At 49.2% G+C, this 22,689-nt stretch overlaps 1 protein-coding gene across 5 annotated transcripts in view; it reads right to left on the bottom strand.

The window, feature by feature from the left end:
• Window positions 1–22,689, bottom strand: part of rtel1 (regulator of telomere elongation helicase 1) — a 190,574-nt gene that overhangs the window by 76,609 nt on the left and 91,276 nt on the right. For 4 of the 5 annotated variants that reach the window (XM_038803195.1, XM_038803196.1, XM_038803198.1 and 1 more), the window contains 4 exons: window positions 14,994–15,034; window positions 9,251–9,336; window positions 610–687; window positions 437–514 (listed from right to left, as the gene is read on the bottom strand). In XM_038803195.1, coding sequence (XP_038659123.1) covers window positions 437–514; window positions 610–687; window positions 9,251–9,336; window positions 14,994–15,034 — 283 coding nt within the window. The remainder of the gene's footprint in view (window positions 1–436; window positions 515–609; window positions 688–9,250; window positions 9,337–14,993; window positions 15,035–22,689) is intronic. The other variant, XM_038803197.1, reaches the window with a different exon arrangement.

Raw genomic sequence — 22,689 nt, 5'->3', positions numbered from 1 at the left:
GCCATGCTAAATTGCCCTTGGTGTCGAAAAAGGTGTGGTGGGGTTACTGTATTGTGGGGATAGGGTGGAGGTATGGACTTAAATGGGGTGCAGGCTTGATGGGCCGAATGGCCTCCTTCTGCACTGCAAATTCTATTACCTCATTTTTTTAGATCCGGAATTCTATTCCTCTGCCCCCACCCACCTCCATGATGTACCAAGAGACATTTTTCCAAATCAGCATGTTCAAAATATAAATGTAAGTTGATGTAGTTGCTTGCTAACTGTACTTGGATTTGCTGAAACTAGCCACAGAAGAGCACAGCCAACAATCATGGGTACAAGCGGCATTTTGGATTTCATTCAGCAACTGTGCAATCTAAAAGTAACTTGGCCAATTGAAATAATACTTTCTTGCTGAGGGATTGTACTGTTGTACACAAGTCTAGTTTCTCACCTTTCCTCTGCACACTGCATAGAAACAAGCTCCATTTGACTTTGGATCACTCACTTTATCATAGTATGCATCTATAGCCTGGAAGAGATTGCCAATAATCAGTAATTTAGTTTTTTAGTGCGTAAATGAAGTCAGAACTGCAGAAAGCAATGAGAAAAGAAACAAAATCAAACCTCTGTAAACGATCCTTTGCCTTTTACTTCCACAAAGATGGGTTTAATCTCTTCTATTCTATTGGAAATGCCCTGCTCCTGTTAGAAAAAATAGTTTAAATGGAACAGTCTATGAACTCTTTATTTGTCATGTAGCTTTTGATGAATAGATGTTTTATCATGCACAAAACAATGATAGAAGTTGTACATTGTGCAAGTGCAAGTGAGGGAAATGTTTGGATTTGTACTTTTTCTATTATTTGTCTTAAGGGATGAGGAGATTTATATTAATTTTCCTGATGTTTGGGATGGGTTCCCATGGATGCCGCATGCCCTCCAAGTACAATGTGGGGATATATCAAGGACAAATTTCCAAACATTGAGAAACGCAAACAAATCCAAACTGCTGAAATTACTGTATGCTCAATCTTCCAGTTCCTCCTTTATCTTCACTTATATTATTCCAATGCTCAGAACACTTTTTTTGTGGAATACGAAAAAAGGGGAAAACACTGACCCTACAAAGCAAACAAAAAAGATGCAAAATGATTCAATCTAATGAACCTACAATTAAAAGCAAGAAAAAAAGGTGAGTTACTTGCTGCAGAATTCTCGGCCTCTGATCTGCTCTTGCAGCCACAGTATTTATATGCCTGGCCCAATTCCATTCTGGTCAATAGTAACCTACAGGATGTTGATGTGGGGGAATTCAGTGATGGTAATGCCATTGAATTAAATAGGAGAGAGTTAGATTCTCTCCTGTTGGAGATGGCAATAGCCTGAAATTTATGTGGTGTAAATGTTTCTTGCCACTGATCAGACCAGGCCTGAATGTTGTCCCAGTCTTGCACTATATGAACTCAAACTGCTTCAGTATCTGAGGAGATGTGAATGGACTCAAACATCCCCATGTCTGATCTTTTGATGGAGGGAAGAGCATCAATGAAGCAGCTGAAAATGGTTGTTCCAAGGACACTACTCTCAAGCACTCTTGCAGTAATGTCCTGGAACAAAGGTGATTGGCTTCTGGCAACCACAACAATCTTATTTTGTGTTAGGTATGACTCCAATCAATAGAGAGTTTCTCATCTCCCCCACCAACCCTTTATTCACATTGGGCACAATTTAATTAAATGGGAACAAAATCCCATAGCGAGCGCATTTAGATGCGTGTTTCCCCGGCACTCGCAATGCCGAGAAGCAACCCGCTATTTAACGCGCCCTTGGCCGAGGCCGCGCATAGCTCCATTTCCTGCACTGAGGAGCTCCACTCGCCGGAACTCCTCGGTGTAGCGAGAGATCAGATTGTGGCGATGCCGGCGTTGGACTGGGGTGAGCACAATAAGAAGTCTTACAACACCAGGTTAAAGTCCAACAGGTTTGTTTGAAACACGAGCTTTCGGAGCATTGCTCCTTCCTCAGGTGAATGGAAAGGTATGTTCCAGAAACATTTATATAGACAAAGTCAGCGATGCCAGACAATGCTTGGAATGCGAGAATTTGCGGGTAATCAAATCATTACAGATCCAGAGATAGGGGGTGATCCCAGGTTAAAGAGGTGTGAATTGTCTCAAGCCAGGACAGTTGGTAGGATTTTGCAAGTTCAGGCCAGATGGTGGGGGGTGAATGTAATGCCACATGAATCCAAGATCCCGGTTGAGGCCACACTCATGCATGTGGAACTTAGCTATAAGTTTTTGCTCAGCAATTCTGCGTTGTCGCGTGTCCTGAAGACCGCCTTGCAGAACGCTTACCCGGAGATCAGAGGCTGAATGCTGAAGTGTTCCCCGACTGGAAGGGAACATTCCTGCCTGGTGATTGTCGCACGATGCCTGTTCATTCGTTGTCGCAGTGTCTGCATGGTCTCGCCAACGTACCACGCTTCGGGACATCCTTTCCTACAGCTTATGAGGTAGACTACATTGGTCGAGTCGCACGAGTATGTGCCGCGTACCTGGTGGGTGGTGTTTCCACATGTAATGGTGGTATCCATGTCGATGATCTGGCATGTCTTGCAGAGATTGCCCTGGCAGGGTTGTGTGGTGCCGTGGTCGCTGTTCTAAAGGCTGGGCAATTTGCTGAAACAATGGTTTGTTTGAGGTTGTGCAGTTGTTTGAAGGCAAGTAGTGGGGGTGTGGGGATGACCTTGGCAAGATGTTCATCTTCATTGATGATATGTTGAAGGCTGCGAAGAAGATGTCTTAGTTTCTCCGCCTCAGGAAAGTACTGGACGACGAAGGGTACTCTGTCAGTTGTGTCCCGTGTTTGTCTTCTGAGGAGGTTGGTGCGGTTTTTTGCTGTGGCGCGTTGGAACTGTCGATCGATGAATCGAGTGCCATATCCCGTTCGTACGAGGTATTGTAAGTTGTAAGCGGTGTTGTAAGACTTCTTACTGTGCGAGAGATCAGGACACCACTCTGCAGCCCTGAACGCACCCTTCTTTCCCCCCCCCCCCAAGCCCTAACACACGATGAGGGATACCCTCACATACCAGGACACTCCTGGCCTGATCACCGCTGTGCGAGAGATGCCAGCTTGGCACCCTGGCAGTTCCAACCTTGCACCCTGGCAGTGCTGCCTGGGCACATTGGCAGCACCAGTTTGGAAGCCAGGTGGCACTGCCAGGGGACCAGGCTGGCGCTGCCAGGGTGCCATTGTTAGGGTGCCCAGGTGGCACCAGCAGTGCCAGGGGGCAAGCAGGTGGAGGCCCCCATGATCCATTTGTGAAGACCTGTCTTGAGCGGCTCTCATCCTTGGTCTGTGCGGGAAGGGGATAGACCAATGCCTCAGGAAACTGCTTGTTAAAGTGAGACTGACTGTCTTGCTGTAATATGCAGATTTGCTAAAAAGTGATCCCTCCCTTTACAATCGCGACGTCTCGTGAGATCGCTTTAGATCTCGCGAGGCATTATGAGTCGGGTAGATGCCGGGAGCAGGGTCTCCCGGCTTCTATCGGCCATGTTGTGCCGCGGCGCGCTGCCTTTCAGGCATAACATGGCTGTTCGATCTGGCCCATTTATTTCAATTTTGCTCAGGCCCCTTGGATGCCAAACTCGGTAAAATGCAGTCTTGATGTCAACTACAGTCACTCTCATCTCAGCATCTTGAGTTCAGCTTTTAATTGTAGATGCAAGTGTTGTAACTGGACTAGAACAGCTTGCCTGGGAACATGGCTAGTTCTGGAGCACAGGTCTTTAGTACTTTTTCTAGAATGTTATCTGGGATCATAGCCTTTGCAGTATCCAGTGCCTTCAGTCGTTTCTTGACATGATGCGGAGTTAATCAGATTAGCTGAAGATGGACATCTGTGATGCTGGGATCATCCACCTTAGTCAGTAGTGGTGCTGAGCCAATTTTGGTGATGGACATTGAAGCACTCCACCCAGAGTATATTCCGTGCCTCTACCATTCTCAGGGGTTCAAGTGGTGTTCAATAGAGAGAAGTTTTGATTCATGAGCAGAGGGAGGCCATTTCAGGGGACAGTTGTGAATCAACCATATTGTTAGGGTCTGCAATCACAAGTAGGCCAGACATGGCAAGGACAACTGACTTTCTACCCTTTTAAGGACATCAGTGAGCCAGTTGGCTTTTTACTTTCATTGTCACGTTATTGAGACTAGTTTTTGATTGCAGATTAATTGATTAATTGAATTTAAATTCCCCCATTCCCCAGAGCATTAGCCAGGGCCTCTGGATTAGCTTTCCAGTAACATTACCACTGCACCACCATCCATGCCAATGTGTGACCCACATCAATGTGGTTCATTCTTAACCTTTAAAAAAATATATTTTTATTCAGTTTTTTATTATACATAACACAAATAATAACAACAAATCCCCCCTTCCCAATAACAACAAACACCCCCCTTCGCCTCCCACCTTCCCGTTAGCAACTAATGGTGAACAACCAGTACAAAATGAACGGACGCCATCTCCGATAGAACTCGTCAATTGAGCCCCTCAAGCTGCATTTAATCTTTTCAAGATATAAAATTCCTTAAGATCTCCAAGTCATATTAAGTCACTGGGTGGAAAAGATGACCTCCACCCCTTAAGTATTTGCCCATGAGCAATCACGGAGGCGAAGGCCAGAACATCAGCCCCCGAGCCTGTCCGCAGCTGGTCCGGCAGGTCCAACGCCCCAAATATGGCCACCGGAGGTCAGGGATTCAGCTCAATTTGTAGAGTGGCTCATACTGTGCTGAAGAATGAGACCCAAAACACCACGAGCTTTGGACATGCCCAGAACATATGCACATGATTAGCCTGGTCCATTCCACACCGCCCACACTCATCTTCCACCTCCACAAACATCCTACACATCCTGGATATAGTCAAATGGACTCTATGCATCACCTTCAACTGTATCAGTCCTAACTGAGCACATGATGACATCGCACTCCTTACCTTCAGTGTGGCCACTACCACCAGACTACCTGAATATTTTCCTGGGGCAAACGGGAGCGATGCTGTTGACAGCACCAACTCCCTGCAAGAGTCTGCTTCCACCCTCACCCACATTGCTTACGGCTTCCTATCCCAGCCCCGCAACCTCTCGGCATTCGCCGCCCAACATGAATACATCGGATTCGGCAAACCCCCTGACTGCCGCCCTCTCTGAAGCATGGTTTTCTGAATCCTCCCTAACTTATCTGCCCAAACAAATGACAAAATCAACCATTACACTCCCATAAACAATGCTTTCGGCAAGAAGATGGGTAAACACTGGAATAAAAATTAAAACCGTGGCAAAACATTCATCTTTACCACCTGTACCCAGCCTGTCAATGATAGGGAAAGGCTGCCCAACTTCAACAGATCCACCTTGACCCTGCCCACCAGGCTCATAAAATTCAATTTATGGAGCGGGCCAATCTCGAGCCACCTGCATCCCCCAGGTATCTAAAGTGAGTAATCACCACACAAAATGTATTTCCTTTCTTTTCATGTACTAAATGATCTGTTTGAGCTGCATGCAGAAAAATACTTTTCACTGTACCTCGGAACACCATCCTCCCCAATCCAGCTCCCGTCCCCGGTGGGGAGACCAAAAAGCACTCACTCTTCTCCAAATTCAATTTGTATCCCGAAAAAGCCCCAAATCGCTTGAGTAGCCCCATATATCCCCCACCCCGCGAACAGGGTTATAAATATGTAACAAAAGGTCGTTGGCACACAGGGACACCCTATACTCTACCCCCGTTCCCCCTCACTATCCCTCTCCTCAGCGCAATGTCCAAGGGCTCTATCGCCAGTGCAAACAAAAGGGGACATGGGGCACCCCTGTCTTGTTCCCTAATGCAGCTGAAAATATCCTGACTTCACCTCGTTCGGACGAACACTCGCCTTCGGTTCCTTATTTATCAATTTGATCCACGGCGCAAACTTAGGTCCAGGCCCAAATCCAAAACCGTTATAACACTGCAAACAAATAATACCACTTTACCCAATCAATGCACCATGTTTAACAAGCGTCGCACTTTCGAGGACAACTGCCTACCTTTCACAAACCCCGTCCGCTCACAACCCCCCCCAAACTGGAGGCACTCCTCCTGCCTAAGTGGCAACACTTTGGCAAGAATCTTGCCATCCACATTTAACAGGGTCACTGACCTATACACTCCGCAGGAACCTCATCCCTTTTTATCAAAAGCAAAGTAGATGCCTGTCCCATCCTCACCGGAAGCACTCCCCACTAGCTACCGCATCCTCAACCATCTACACCAACAGCAGCACCAGACTGTCCGGAAATTTCTTAGCAAATTACACCGGGAACCCATTGGCCCCAGTACTTTACCCGTTTTGAGTTTTCCTGATCGTCGTCCAAACCTCCTCAATCCCCATCCCCACTGGCTCCTCCAAACCTGCCCCACCGTCCTCTTCTATTGTGGGACACTCCAGCCCCTCCAAAAACTCCCTCAGAACCGACTCATCCTCTTCCAAAACTCCTCAAATTCCCTATTCACCCATGGGAGCATAGTCACCAGCCCCCTCATCCCATCCCAGACCTGAACAATCTCCCGGGAGGTCGCTTGCCGGTGTAGCTGTCCTGCCAGCAAGAGACAGGCCTTCTCCCCGTACTTGCCCACCATACCCCTTTGCCCGACTCAACTGGCGTACCGCCTTTCCTGTAGACAAAAGGTTGAACTGCGTCTGCAGTTTGTTTCTTCTGGAATTACAAGGTACTGATGCCAAGCTTTCAAACACTCTTGAATTCCTTTTCCAAGTGCCTCAAACTTTCTCTGCCTCCCCCCCCCCCAAACTTTCCCTACACCCACCACACCCACACACACCCCCACACCATTACTATAACTTGTCTGCCCCCCTGATCTGCCACCACCAACTTCTCCATCAATAGTAGTGGGTGCTTTCGCGCGGGGGGGGGGGGGGGAGGATCGTTATTTCCGATCATGTGCCTTACCCGGTGGACGTGGTGCTGGAGAAGGGGCCTGCCCAGAGGTCGAAGTGGAGGATGGATGTGAGGCTGCTTGCAGATCAGTGTTTTTGTGTGTGGTTGGCAAAGGTGATTGACGATTATTTGGGGTTCAATAAAAAGGAGAGGTCTCGCCGGTGATAATGGGAGGTGTTGAAGGTGTTGGCAAAGGACAAGATCATAAGGCGCAGGTGGATCGGGAGGCAAGAGAGGAACGGCACTGGCCGGTAGACAAAAGTTTGGACGTTGATGGGCAAGTATGTAGAAGATGCCACTCCTTTGATCAGAAGAAAGGAACTGTAGACGCAGTTCGACCTTTCGTCAGAGCCAGCCCATTTTCCCCCAACTATTGAGCGTTCCCATCATCTCCTTCCCATTCCGCTCAAAATGCTTAGCAACCTGTCGCTCAAACTCCATTGCCATCACCTCGGCCAGCGTGTCCACTGTAATGGGTGGAGCCCAACCCGGCGAGCTGCTCCCGCAATCTTTCTTCCCACAGAATTCCTCACCGTACTCGGGCCCACTGGTGGACTAGCACTCATTCCTTTTCGTGCTGTATTCTTTTGTTGAGGATTCAACATCCTCCTTTGTTGAAGACAGTTCACATAAAGTTTACCCCAAATCTGGGTGAAAAGAGCCAAAAAACGAGAACTCTGGCGGGGGTTACCTAACGTGCAACCTCCACCTATATGTCATCACTGGAGCTCCCTCGGCAACACTCCTAAATCGATCCCTATCCCCAGTTGAGTAACCGGGAAACACTCACTTTTCTATCAATTTTATTTATACCTTGAAAAAGCCCCAAAATCGCTTCAGCAGTATCATGATATCATCCATTGTGGGGATCGGGTCCGTTACATATAAAAGATCACCAGCGTATGGGGACATCCTATGTTCCACCATCACCCCCACTATTTCCCTCCATCTACCTGACGATCTCAAGAACAATGGTCAACAGCTCAATTGCCAATGCAAATAAAGGGGTGGTGGTGGTGGTGGTGGTGGTGGTGGTGGTGGTGGTGGTGGGGGGGGGGGGGGGGGGGGGGGGGGGGCAGAGGGCATCCCTGCCTCATTCCCCTTTGTAACTGAAAACTTTGAGCTTGTATCGTTTGTGAGAATGCTAGCCTTAGGTGCCTGAACCCACTCCACAAACTTAGGTCCTATCCCAAACCGCTCCAATGCTGCATACAAATATCTCCATTCTATCCTATCATAGGCTTTTTCAGCATCCGATGCCACAATAACCTCTTGTTCTCTCCCTTCCGCAGGGGACAACATCACATTTAATAGCCGTCTCACATTAGATGACAAGCACCTACCTTTCACAATACCCGGCTGGGTCTTCTCCAATGACCTGTGGGATACACCCCTCTAACCGAAGCGCATGTACCGTTGCCAGAATCTTGGCATCTACATTCAGTAATGATATCGAGCGGTATGACCCACACTCTCTCAGATCTTTCTCTTTCTTTAACAAGAGCGAGATGAACGCTTGCATCATCGTCTCCAGAAGAATCCCCCGCACAGCCGATTCCTCAAACATCTCCACCAATAGACGTACCAATCGATCAGCAAACTTTTAATACAATTCCACCGGGAATCTATCCGGCCCTGGCGCTTCCCCCATCTGCATCTGCCCTAATGCTGTTCTGACTCCCAATGGCAGCTCCATCCCTTCCAGATCCTCCTCCTTTATCTTAGGGAAATCCAATATTCCAGAAAAATCTTCATATCAGACTCCTCTACCGGTATCTATAAAGCTTCTTATAAAAAGCTTCAAATGCTCAATTGATTTTTTTTCCTATGCCGACATTAACCTACCTTCCAATTCTTGAATCTATACTATCCCCCACTAGGCAGCTTAACTGCCCGATGAACTAGCAGAGTAGGCCAGTAATATAAGGATGGACAGGGCAGCACGGTGGCGCAGTGGATTAGCCCTGTTGCCTTACGGCGCCGAGGTCCCAGGTTCGATCCCGGCTCTGGGTCACTGTCCGTGTGGAGTTTGCACATTCTCCCCATGTTTGCGTGGGTTTCACCCCCCACAACCCAAAAGATGTGCAGGGTAGGTGGATTGGCCACTCTAAGTTGCCCCGTAATTGGAAAAAATGAATTGGGCACTCCAAATTAAAAAGAAAATATATGAACAATAAACACATGGCTTGCCAGCTTCGCCCACATCCCGCCCATAAAATGAATTAAAAAATAAAATCTGTGTGGTCACTTACCTTCCAGAACTCAAGGCTTTTATCCATAACAGGATATGACGGGAAGAATACCAATAAACCATTTGGCACCACTCTAGACAGATTAACTGGAAGTGAGGAGGGTAAAGAAACATGTAATTGAAGGAAGTACTTATTTGGGAAGTTGCTTAAAACATCCAGCCAAGGTTTGTAAGAACGACTTTAAACCATTTTTCTTAACTTGTTCTTTTGACCGACAGACACCATCCATCACCAAATGCTTTAATTCTATAGAGAAGCGGAATCTGTACAGAACCATATAATATTTGATTGCCATTCTGTCGCGATATTAATTTGTTATAAACTACAGTTCTTCACAAGAACGAAAGATCATACGAAGTAGGAACAGGAGTAGGCCACTTGGCCCTTTGAGCTGGCACCACCATTCAACAAGATCATGGCAGATCTTCAACCTCAACTCCTACTTCCCACTCTATCCCCATATCCCTTAATACCCAAATCTATTGACTTCAAGTCTTGAATATACCCAATGTTGAGCATCCACGACTTTCTAGGATACAGAAGGCCAAAGGTTCACAAGCCTTTAGTGAAGACATTTCTCATCTCAGACTTAAATGGGCAACCTCATACTCTGGTGGAACTGTGAATCCTAGATCAAGAATTCCCAGTCAGAAAACTAATCTTCTGGCATCTACTCTGCCAAATCCCGTAAGAAATTTATGTTTCACTTAGATCATCTCTCATTCTTCTAAATTCCAGGGAATATAGGCTGTCTGCTCAGTCTCTCCTCACAGGGCACTCCTTCAATTCCCAAGAATCAGTCCAGCAAACTCCCTTGCACTTATTCTTTAGAGAAAGAGATCAAGACTGCACACAGTATTCCACAGCTAGAATCTTCCAGGCACTTTGGAGATGGGCTGGGAGGCGGGAAAGCTGGCATAATGTCACCAGAAGGCTGGCGGGAGGGAGTCTACATGAAGGTAGACTGTAAATATTCACAGCCCATGTACTGACCTTTGCAGCAGTTCATTAATTACAGCCTGCCAACCCACATATATCTTATTTATTCTTACTCGGTATTCTGTCCATTAATCAATCCTTGCTAACATATTACCCTAATCCCAGGAGTCCTAATTTTATGGAAATATTATGTGAATATTATGTGCAAGGAGGAGTTCAATTTACTAAGATGCCCGAGGGAAAACAGAGAGTGAGCAAGTGGAAGCCAAAATGAGAGACACGCACACACATGCGCGCGCGCACACACGCGCGCGCGCACACACACGCGCGCGCACACACACGCGCGCGCACACACACGCAGAAAAAGACAGTGTATTTTGTGTAATATTGTGTGGATTACTAAAATTAGGGTCTCAAACTCAACTTTAACTCATCTACTTATAGCTTTAAGGGAGAGTGGGTAGGAGTGCAGACAACCCACTTCCAGGAGGCAGGTAGGCAATTTAATTATTATTATGAGGATGTCTGCTTTATTTAACCTTACTTTCTTGTATAACCCAGGGCATCCGGGAATCCGGCAGATAAAAGGTGCTATAAACTACTTTATGCAAAAGTAAATGCAATAACAGCAGTTTGTGGGCCAGAAGCAGCAGGATTACTTCCTTCTCGCATACCTACCTCACTTTCTTTCCTGATTTAACTCCCAATCAAAAAATATCTGATTCCCAAACGAAATTCTCCGTCGCAACCCTCACAAAGCGCCCTCCTAGTTAAGGACCGGCCTAGAGAGCACGACTGGGGGTGGGATTTTCCCAGGCTGGTGGAACTAGGATCAACTAGGAAAACAGAACTGCCATCGGGCTGTAATTTTGAGGTCTGTGCGCTTTGTTCCAGAAGACAGACACCCCTCTTAAAACTTGACATTTTGGCTATGTAATAAGAATAATAACCTTTTATTGTCACCAGTATGAAGTTACTGTGAAAAGCCCCTAGTTGCCACATTCCGGCACCAGTTCGGATAAGCTGGTACGGAAATTGAACCTGTGCTGCTGACCTTGTACTGCATCACAAACCAGCTGTCTAGCCCACTGAGCTAAACCAGCCATTACAGAGACACGTGTGCGTTCCTACAAGCGTGGCAGGTATGGAGATCAAGAAGGGAACATAGGAGAAGCCCCAGCCTTTGCATTTGTCCAACAGGAAGGTTCTTGCAACCTTTCTGGGCGAGAGCAATGATTGCAAGGGAATAAGTAAACTGGGACAGCACTGCGATATGGGGCCATTTAAAATATGGGACTGTAAAGAATGCAAGCACTGGTAGCTAGTGGGAGAGATGCCCGAAGGCTATGTTGTCCGCCCAGTGACAGGGCTAAGGACAAATCCATGGACCCAAGGAGTGCGAGGGGAAGGTTTCAGTTGTGGGCCAAGTGGTAGGGCTAAAGGAAGGTGTTCTGCTAATGGAGCACGAGGAACAAAACTAAAAAACACAGAGCCAGAAAGGAACAATCACTGGTTTACTATCTGAGTCATGAGCAAATTGGCATTGGGTAAATAAGATCAGAGAAACAAATGCGTGCTCAAAGACTGGTGTGAGAGAAATGGGTTTCAATTCATGGGGCACTGGCACAAGCACTGTTGAAAGGAGGAGCTGTTGCATAGGGATGCGCTTCACTTGAACTACGCTGGAAAGAGCTGTAGAGATGGCTTTAAACTAAATAGTGGGGTGAAGATGGGGGCTTCACTCAAGGGGAGCTTGAGAAAGTTAAAGAGAAAGTTTGAGGCAACAGCGCATTATAGTGATATGGGCAAAGGTAACCAGCGTGTAACAGAAAGGGGCAGAGTGTATAAGCATAAGGAGGCACCAGAAAATAGGATCAAAGTAGGGACAAATGATAAAAAGACAGAATTAAAGGCTCTTCAAATCAATGAAAGCAGCATTCATAACAAGATGAATTGACAACACAAAATGAAATTATTAGGAATGATATGATCAGGGATATGGCACATAGCAACCAAGGCTGGGAACTGAATATTCAAGGATATTTGACATTTCAATCTGATAGGAAGGAAAAGGTGGCTCTAAAGACGAGTTCAGTACAGTAGTGAACAATGCCTTTGGCTCAGACGGTGAGGAGAGACGTTTCTATTTCTACTTTTTAAAAATCAGGGCATCCTTTTATCATTAAAAAAACTGAAGTTGCAGGTGGGATGGGTTCTGAATAAGCACGCCCCACCAGCATGACATCACAGGACCCACCCCTTCACCTTATTTGGCAAAGTGGTTAAAAACTGAAAATCCCTGCGAGGGGAAACAAATTCAGATATCTGCAGGTGCGGGACTTCCTTCATAAACAGGTGGCAACCTTCCCGCTCCTACCGCTGAGGGGGATTCAGGATAGGGTAATTTCCAGAGAGTGGGTAGGGGATGGGAGGGGAGCGTCTCAGACATCTATAAGAAGCTTATGGGGTCGGAGGAGACGCAGACTGAGGAGCTGAAGCACAAGTGGGAGGAGGAGCTGGGAGGTGAGATAGAGGATGGTTTATGGGCAGACACATTGAGTAGAGTCAATGCGGCCGCAACATGTGCTAGGCTCAGCCTTATACAATTTAAGATTGTGCACCGGGCTCACATGACAGTGGCCCGGATGAGCAGATTCTTTGGGGTGGAAGACAAGTGTGCAAAATGTGTGGGAGGACCAGCAAACCATGTCCACATGTTTTGGACATGTCCAAAGCTTCGGGGATTTTGGCAGGGGTTTGCGGACGTCATGACCACGGTTTTGAAAACAAGGGTGACGCTGGGTCCAGAGGTGGCGATTTTTGGGGTGTCGGAAGATCTGGGAATCCAGGAGGAGAGAGAAGCAGATGTTTTGGCCTGGTAGCACGGAGACGGATATTACTGGCATGGAGGGGCTCAAAGCCCCCGAAGTCGGAGACCTGGCTATCGGACATGGCTAGCTTTCTCTGTATGGAGAAAATTAAGTTCGCCTTGAGAGGTTCACTGTTAGAGTTCACCCGGGGGTGGTAACCATTCATCGACTTCCTTGCGGAAAATTGTCAGCAGACAAGGGGGGGGGTTAGAGTAGGGGGGAATAAGGGTGTAACTTTTACGAAAGGTTAACGGTTTTTGCACTATGTTTATGGTTTCATGTATATTGTCTATTTTGTTGTTGTTTCTGTCCCAAAAATACCTCAATAAAATGTTTCTTAAAAAAAAAATTGAAAACCCGTCACTGCCCAGGGTGACACTTTGCTAAGAAAATAGGGCAGATGAGAAATTGCAAGTGAAAGAAGTCACGAGTAGGAATAGGTTATAGGCCCCCAAATAGCAGCTACACTGCAGAACAGAGTTTAAATGAAGACATTGATAAGAAAGGTACTGCAATAATTGTGGGTGATTTTCATCTTTATAAAGATTGGACAAATTATTTTGGCAAAAGTAGCCTTGTAGACAAGCTGAAGAGTGTATGCTGGTTAGTTTCTTATTATATTCTTGAACTAACCAGGGAACAGGCTATTTTAGACTTGGCAGTGTATAATGAAACAGGATTAATGAACTCAATGATCAAGAATCCTGCAAGGAGGGGGATTTTCCTCTGGGGGAGCTGTCTCACAGAGTCATACTCATGGAATCATATCTTACAGATAACGCTCCACCCACCACTATTACCATCCCTAAGTATGCCCTGTCTCACTGACAGGATGGACCCAGTGGAGGTGGTGGCATCCTGGTATACAGTCTGGTGGGAGTTACCCTGGAAGTCCTCAATATTGACTCTGGAACTCATGAAGTCTCATGGCACCAACAAAGGCAAGGGCACAGAATCTACAGTGGGACTGTGGGTGGGTATTTCAATGTTGATCACCAAAAGTGGCACAGTAGTATAGACCAAACTGGCTGGCTCATAAAGTACATAACTGTTAGACTGGGACTGTGGCAGATGGTGACGGACACAATAAGAGGAAAAAATAGACAAGACCTCATCCTCACTAACTTGCATCTGTCCATGACAGTATCGGTAGGAATGACCACCGCATAGTCCTTGGGGAGAAAAAGTCCCACTTTCACAATGAGAATACCTTCTATCGTGCTGTGTCGTACTGTCACTGTGCTAAAAGGAGTAGACTTCGAACAGATCCAGAAACTCAAGACTAGACATCCATGAGGTGCTGTGGGCAATCAGCAGCAGCAGAATTGTACACAATCACAATCTGTAAACTCATGGCCCAGCATATCCCTGACTCTACCATTCCCACCAAGCCCAGGGATCAATGAAGTGCAGGAGAGTATGCCAGGAGCAACACCAGGCACACCTGAAAATGAGGTGTCAGCCTGGTGAAGCTGCAACACAGGACTACTTGTGTGCCAAACAGCACGTGCCGCAAGTAATAGACAGAGCTAAGCGCTTCCGTAACAAACGCATCAAACCTAAGCTCTGCAGTCCTGCCACATCCAGCCGTGAACGGAGGTGGACAATTAAACAACTCACTGGAAAATGAGGCTCCACAAATATCCCCATCCTCAACAATGGAGAAGCCTCACATCAGTGCAAAAGGCAAGGCTGAGGCATCCGCAACAGCCTTCAGCCAGAAATGCCGAGTGGATGGTCCATCTCAACTTGCCAAGGGCCATATGATAAGGAATGGTAAGGAATTCCTATGATAAGGAATGGTAATAAATGCTTCCACATCTTGCAATTGAAGAAAAAAATGTGCCTTTCAAGATCTAACTCTATTTTAATCTACTCAAAGTAACAGCCGCAGCGACTTAATCTCAATACGGAAAGAAAATTCGCCTACTTACCCATTGTTTTTCCAAGGGATGACATGTACTGAGGTGAAAACCTAAAGAGAGAATAGTTTCCATCACAACCAAGAGCCAGAACACTTTCCATGTTCAATTACATATTCGATACTGCTGAATTACAGCTTCCTGAAAATGCATCAGCACAAATTATTTAAAATAATGCAACTGGACTATTTGCAAAAGGAGTGCCAGTTCTGGTTCAAATTATATAAAAATTAAAATAAAACAGAATCAAAAAACTGTATTCAAAGTAAATAATATTGGGACAACTGCGTTGTCAGAATGCTGTAATTTTCAATGAAGTTTTTAAAACCTTTCACAAACCACTCACTTGCCTAAACGTAATGTGAAGAGGCTCACCAAGCCTCTTCTCGCCAGAAAGCCAACCGATTTGAAATCTCAAAATGTTTTTCTGTGCAATGCCTGCAGGAACTAGGTAATCCATGTGCAGGTGTTCTGTTAATTAGGCAAGCCTCAATGTTTGCGGAGAGAAACAGATTTAACATTTCACATTGATGATCTGGCATCAGATAAAATGCCAACTCTCGTTTCTCTTTCTTTTTTTTTAATAAATGTTTTTTATTGAGTTTTTGAACAAGGTATAATTACCATTATGTACACAGGATAAGAAACATATCCACACATATCTAGAAGAGAAGGGCATACCCCAACATACCAAGGAGAAGGAAATGGTACATAGTAATAAAAAAAATACAATAAAATATGAAATAGAATAACTGGTAGGGTATTGTGCACCAGCTCGACAGCGGTAGCTCTGTACACCTGGCAAAATTATTTACACCACGTAAGTAGGCGACTGTTTGTCGGGGGCAGGGAGAGATTGGGGAGGCAAGGCTGTGTTTCGCCTGCTTCTCCCGGACAGATCTCGCTGCCGTCCCGCGCTCGCCTCCGCTTCTGCTGCTCCTCCTGTCCTCCGTCTTTATTTTCCTCGTTCCCCGCTCCTGGAGATGTCATGCACGTTTTGGTATCCCGTGCCTTCCTTCCGGCTCCCATTTCCCTGCCGCCCCCCCCCCCAAAAACCTCGCTGGTTCTCCTCCCTTGTTTCTTCCCCCCCGCCCCCTCCACGGTTCGCCTTTCTTTCCTCAGGTTTAGCCGTCGTCGTCTCCCCCCTCCCTCCCTCCCAGTCTATCTCTCCCTTTCATGCCTTGGCTACTTTTCCCTGATTCTTGACTAATTTCCCCTGATTCTTGGCCACCCGGCTATTCTTCCTCTTGTTCGTTGGCCACAAACAGGTCCCGGAACAGTCGCATGAATGGCTCCCATGTTCTGTGGAAGCCGTCGTCGGACCCTCGGATGGTGAATTTGATTTTCTCCATTTGGAGAGATTCCGAGAGGTCGGACAGCCAGTCTGCAGCTCTGGGTGGTGCTGCTGACCGCCAGCCAAACAGGATTCTACGGCGGGCGATCAGGGAAGCAAAGGCAAGGGCATCCGCCCTCCTCCCCAGGAATAGATCTGGCTGGTCCGAGACCCCGAAGACAGCCACTTTCGGGCATGGCTCCACCCTCACCCCCACCACTTTGAACACATTGCCTCAAAGAAGGCTGTCCAGTACTCCACAAGTCTGGGGTAAGACCAGAACATGTGGGCGTGGTTGGCCAGGCCTACTTGGCACCGTTCGCATCTATCCTCCACCTCCGGGAAGAACCAACTCATTCGGGTTCTTGTTAAGTGGGCTCCATGTACCACTTTTAGCTGTGTCAGGCTGAGCCTTGCGCAAGTGGCGGTGGAGTTGACCCTATGGAGTGCTTCACTCCAGAGTCCCCACCCTATCTCAATCCCCAGGTCCTCCTCCCATTTCTTTGTTGTTGCGTCCAGTACGGTGTCGGCCCTTTCTGTCAGTCGGTCATACATGTCACTACAGTTTCCCTTGTCTAGTATGCTTGCGTCCAGTAGTTCTTCCAGTAGTGTCTGTTGTGGCGGTTGTGGGTACGTCCTTGTCTTTCGTAGGAAGTTTTTAAGCTGCAGATACCTTAGCTCGTTCCCCCTGGCTAGCTGAAATTTCTCTGTCAGTTCGTCCAGTGTTGCGATCCTGCCGTCCGTGTATAGGTCCCTGACTGTCAGTGTCCCTCCGTCCTGCCTCCACCTTTTGAAGGTGGCGTCAGTCAGTGCTGGTGTGAACCTATGGTTGTTGCAGATGGGAGCTTTGTCTGACATTTTGGTCAGGCCAAATTGCTGCCGCAGTTGGTTCCAGGATTGGAGGGTGGCTATCACCACTGGGCTGCTGGAGTGTTTTTTGGGTGGGGATGGGAGTGCTGCCGTGGCGAGGGCCAAGAGGGAGGTCCCCACGCAAGAGGCCTCCTCCGCGCGCACCCACTCGGCCTCTGGCTCCTTGATCCATCCCCTTATTTGCTCGGCTGTCGCCGCCCAGTGGTAGAATTGTAGGTTTGGGAGGGCTAGCCCCCCCTGGATTTTGTTATTTGTAGGACCTTCTTTGGGATCCTAGCATTCCCCCCCCCCCCATACGAACGCCATGATTAGTTTGGCCAGCGCTTTGAAAAAGGCCTTGGGGATGTAGATCGGGATGGATCTAAACAGGAAGGGGAACCTGGGCAGTACGTTCATTTTGATCGTCTGGACTCTCCCCGCGAGGGAGTGTGTGTTCCATCTTTGCAGGTCCTTTTTTACTTCCTCCGTCAGACTGGTGAGGTTCCATTTGTGGAAGCCCTTTCCAGTCATGGGCTATTTGGATCCCCAGGTAGCGGAATTTGTGTCGGGCGTGTTTAAACGGCAGCCCCTTTAGTGCTGCTCCCCCCACTTGCGGGTGTACTGGGAAGATCTCGCTTTTGCTCATGTTGAGTTTGTAGCCCGAGAAGGCTCCAAACTCTTTCAGGAGCGCGATGATTCCGTCCATGCTGCTCTGTGGGTCCAAAATGTAGAGGAGCAGGTCATCTGCATAGAGTGAGACTCTGTGCTCTCTGCCTCCCCTTCGGATCCCCTTCCAGCTTTTTGCTGCTCTGAGCGCTACTGCTAGTGGTTCGATCGCTAGGGCGAACAGCAGCGGGGACAGTGGGCACCCTTGTCTGGTGCCCCTATGCAGTTGGAAGTATTGGGAGTTGGTATTGTTGGTCCGTACGCTCGCCATGGGAGCGTTGTATAGGAGCTTTACCCAGGTGGTGAACCCTGTTCCAAGCCCGAACCGCTCCAGTACCTCTATGAGGTATTTCCATTCGACTCTGCCTTTTCTGCGTCCAGGGAGACGATCATCTCTTGTGTTCTCTCCCCGGAGGGGGTTATTATCACGTTCAGCAGGCGCCTGATGTTCGAGGTAATCTGTCTACCTTTGACGAAGCCCATCTGGTCCTCTGTGACCACCTCAGGTACACAGTCTTCTAGCCTTTTGGCTAGGATTTTGGCCAGTATTTTGGTGTCTGCGTTCAGCAGTGAGATGAGTCTGTATGACCCACATTCCGTTGGGTCTTTGTCTTTTTTAGGTATCAGCGAGATTGAGGCCTGTGCTAGACTGGGTGGCAGTGTGCCCCTAGCCAGCGAGTCTGTGAACATCTCCCACAGGTGCAGGGCCAGCGCTGTCGCAAATGTTTTGTAGAAGTCTGCCGGGAATCCGTCTGGTCCCGGCGCCTTCCCCGCCTGCATGGAGCTAATGCTGTCCATGATCTCTCCCAGTGCTAGTGGTGCTTCCAAGCCCCGTTTTCTGCCCTCCTCCACGACTGGAATGTCCAGTCCATCAAGGAACCGTTTCATCCAGACTCCCCCCTTGGGGCTCCGAGGTATACAGCTCTTGGTAGAAGGGCTTGAAGGTTTTGTTAATCTTTTCTGGTTCTGTTTCTAACGTGCCTCTGGTACCCCTGATTTGTGCAATTCTTCTGGTGGTTGCCTGCTTTCTCAGCTGGTGTGCCAACAGGCGGCTGGCTTTGTCTCCGTGTTCGTACAGGGTCCCACGCGCCTGGCGGAGTTGGTGCACTGCTTTCCTGGTGGAGAGCAGGTCAAAGTTCCTTTGTAGCTCTTTCCTCTCCGCCAGGAGCTCTACGGTCGGGGCCTCGAAGTATTTACGGTCTACCTCCAGTATGGAGTCGACCAGCTGCTGCCTAGCCACCCTTTCCTCCCTATCTCTTCACGCTTTGAAAGCGATGATTTCCCTTCTTAGTACAGCCTTTAGCGCTTCCCAGAACGTGGAGGGCGAAACCTCCCCGTTTTGGTTGTTCTCCGTGTACTCTGCTATGGCCCGCGCTATCCTTTCGCTGAAGGCCTTGTCAGCTAGTAAGGCACCGTCCAACCTCCATGTGGGGCGCTGGGCCCTTTGCGTCTCTAGCCGCACGTCCACGTAATGTGGAGCCTGGTCTGATATCACAATTGCGGAGTATTCCACTTTGTCTATCCCTGGAAGCACCGTTTTCCCCACCACAAAGAAGTCAATTCTGGTGTATACGTTGTGTACTGGGGAGAAGAAGGAGAATTCCTTCTCCCCCGGGTGGGCGAACCTCCAGGGGTCCACTGCTCCCATCTGCTCCATAAAGTGACTGAGTTTCCTTGCCATGCTTGAGGTTTTCCCCATTTTGGGGTTTGATCTGTCGGATCCTGTATACAGTTGAAGTCTCCCCCCATGATTAGTCGATGTGTCGCTATGTCTGGGATTTCTGCCATGGTCTTCTTGATGAAGCTCGTGTCGTCCCAGTTGGGCGCATACACGTTGACTAGTACCACCGGTGCCCCTTCCAGGGCCCCGCTGACCATGACGTACCGTCCCCCCAGGGTCCGTAACCGTCTTTGTCGCCCTAAACATCGTCCTCTTGCCGATCAATATTGCCACCCTCCTGGCCCTTTTCCCATAGCAGGAATGGTAGGTTTGTCCCACCCAGCCCTTTCTTACCCACAGTCGGTCCTGCTCTCTCAGGTGTGTCTCTTGGAGGAAGACTATGTCAGCCCTCATATTTCTGAGGTGGGTGAGGACTCTGGATCTCTTCACTGGGCCGTTGAGTCCTCTTACATTCCAGGTGACTATCCCGGTGGGGCTTCTGCCCCCTCGCTCCTGTGGGATTAACCATACTTATCTGGTGGACGCACCCCTGCCCTCCGGGGTTTCCATTTGTTAGGGTGCCGTCTGGGATGGCCGCTGTCACTGCTCTCCCCATGCGGTCGGGTCTCTGCGCTCCGGGGTTTCCCTTTGTCCCGTGGGCACCCGCCATGGCTGCCCAATGTGTGTCCGCCACGCGGGTAGTCCCCTGCACTCTGTGGTCTCCCTCCGCCCAGAGACCGTACTGGGTGGGTGCTTGCAGCAGTTCCTTGTTTCGGGCCCTTGGTTGTGGCACTTTGTAGTCCTGTTCCTTTTCTAGCCTCTTTTGTCCCTCCTTCCCTGCATCCCGCCTCCCCGGTCTCTCGCTCCCCGTGTACCCCCTGCCCCTGGTCACTCCCTATTCCCTCCTCCCCTGTATACCCCTCCTTTGTCCCTCTTTCCCCTGTTCGCTCTCCCAACTCTGATGGGTGTTCCCCCCCATCCCCTGCCTGGCACCTTCCCCCCTGTTGGGGGCGCGCTGCGGCCCTGCTTTGTTGCGTGCCCCCGGCGCTAGCTTTCCTGCTAGTATGGTGGCCCCCTCTCGGGGGTTACTGTCTCGCTTTCCCCTGCCTGGCCTCTGCGGTTTTCTGCCCACTCTTCCCCCATCCTACCCTGCATCCCTCTCGCTTCTCCAATACTCTCGTTCCCTCGTGCTGGGGCCTGGCCTCCCACCTGGAGCGGTCCCACGGGCAGTAGTTGCTCTTTGTTCAGGGTGCTCTTGCCGTGGCAGGGGCGGGGGGGCCTGGCATTGCCTCACCCCTCCACACACCCCCGTCGGCATGTCGTTGCCCCTTGCCAGGGGCCCTTCATCCCTACCCTTGCTGGTGGTTTTCCAGCCCGTGTTCCTCGACAAACTTGTTTGCCTCAGCGGGGGCTGTAAAGAAGTATTCTCTGTCTTGGTGTGTGACCCAGAGTTTCGCTGGGCACAGCATACCAAAACGCACGTTGCTCCTGTGAAGGGTTGCTTTTGCTCTGTTGAACTCTGTCCGTCTCCTGGCTATATCTGCCCCAATATCCTCATAAATTCGAATGGCGTGTCCTTCCCATTGGCAGGCTCTATTTTTCCTGGCCCAGCGCAGGATTGTCTCCCTATCCCGGTACCGGTGCAGTTTAGCTATGACTGCTCTCGGGTGGTCTCCTGCCTTGGGCTTCGGGTGCAGCGACCGGTGTGCTCTGTCCAATTCTGGTGGGTTGGGGAAAGTTTCCCTCCCCACTAAGTTGCCCAGCATCGCAGCCACGTATGCTGTGGGGTTTCTACCCTCGTTCCCCTCTGGCAGGCCCACTATCCTGACATTTTGCCTTGTCGAATGGTTTTCCTGGAGGCCTACTCTGCCCTTCAGGCTCCCCGGTGTTGCGCCCAGTCTCGTCACCGCCATCTCCAGGGCTGTGACCCGGTCGCTCATGTCAGTCGCTGCTTTCTCCAGCTCCTTAATGGTCGCCTCCTGGGCTTCCAGTTTCTCCCCTTGGGCATCCAATTTCTCCTCAAGTCTGGCCAGGGCCTGCTGCACCTCTGTCAGGGCCTTGGCCACTGCTGCCTGCACTGCGGCCTCTATGTCTGCCTTGTTTACCTGCTGATGCTCCCTCAGCACCTCGGTAAAGGCTGCCTTCCAGTTCCAGCTCCCCCCTGGCCCCGGGGTAGAGGGCACCTGTCTGTCCAGCTCTTTTTGATGCGGCGATACTTCCGTTCTGTTGCTTTGTGCGCTGATTCGCTCGTCTGAACTGGCTCGCCCATTGCCCCGTCTGCCTCTGGTGCCCCTTCTCCCTCTGCTTTGGCTCCCTTCTGGCATTTTTTCTCCCCCTTCCCTTTCTTCTTTTCTTCTCCCCTTGTTTTTCTTTTCCCCCTTTTGCGCACCCTTTTTTTTGAGAGCGAGAGAGAGAGAGAGAGAGAGAGAGAGAGGCCTCTTTGTTCCTGCCTCGTGGTGGTCACTGCCGGTTGGGGGGGGGTCGTTGGGTCGCTGGTCGCTCCTCCATTCCCTTCTCTCCGCAGGCTCGGCCCCGCTTCGGTCCGGGCCGCTGCCGCTCCGATCCTGGCCTACGCTCTGGGGGGGGGGAGGTGGACCTGCCACCGCCACTGCCGCCGGATCGCTCCGCCGCCGAGGTTCCCCTGCCACCAATTTTGCGGGGGTTTGAATCTTCCCCTTCCCCCCTCCTCCCGCTGCGGAGACCCCCCGAAAAAAGGCCCTGACCTCGTTGACCTGCGGGAGCCCCTTTCTTTGCGACCGCTCCGCTCGCCAACCGGAAGTCCTCCTTGTTTCTCTTTCTATCGATGCAGCCACACCTGCTGAGCATTTCCTCCATTCCTTTGTCTTTATTTCAGATTTCCAGCAGGCGTTCTATTTTGTTCTCATAAGCCTCCACGTTTGCGGCGTTATAAGCATTCAAGCAGCCCAATTCAGTCTGCATTTGACTCAAACTGTTCTCCCTCTTGTGCAGTTGCCACTTTAATTATTGCACAGCCGTCACCTCGTGAATCAGAGAAATGAACTATGAGCTCTGTATGTCCCTTTTGACCCACCTTTACCAGAAAAAAGACTTTGCATCACAAAAGAACTCTACAAGCACACGTACAAGGCATCAAACAGCAATCTGCTGCTCAGTAGCTGTGTCATGTCAAGCAACATATAACTATTTTGTGTTAGCTGCCATATGAATGATTTGCACCT

Source organism: Scyliorhinus canicula, chromosome 7 (genome assembly GCF_902713615.1).
Source record: "Scyliorhinus canicula chromosome 7, sScyCan1.1, whole genome shotgun sequence".
NCBI lineage: Eukaryota > Metazoa > Chordata > Chondrichthyes > Carcharhiniformes > Scyliorhinidae > Scyliorhinus > Scyliorhinus canicula.
This window is presented reverse-complemented; position numbering and strand designations above follow the sequence as displayed.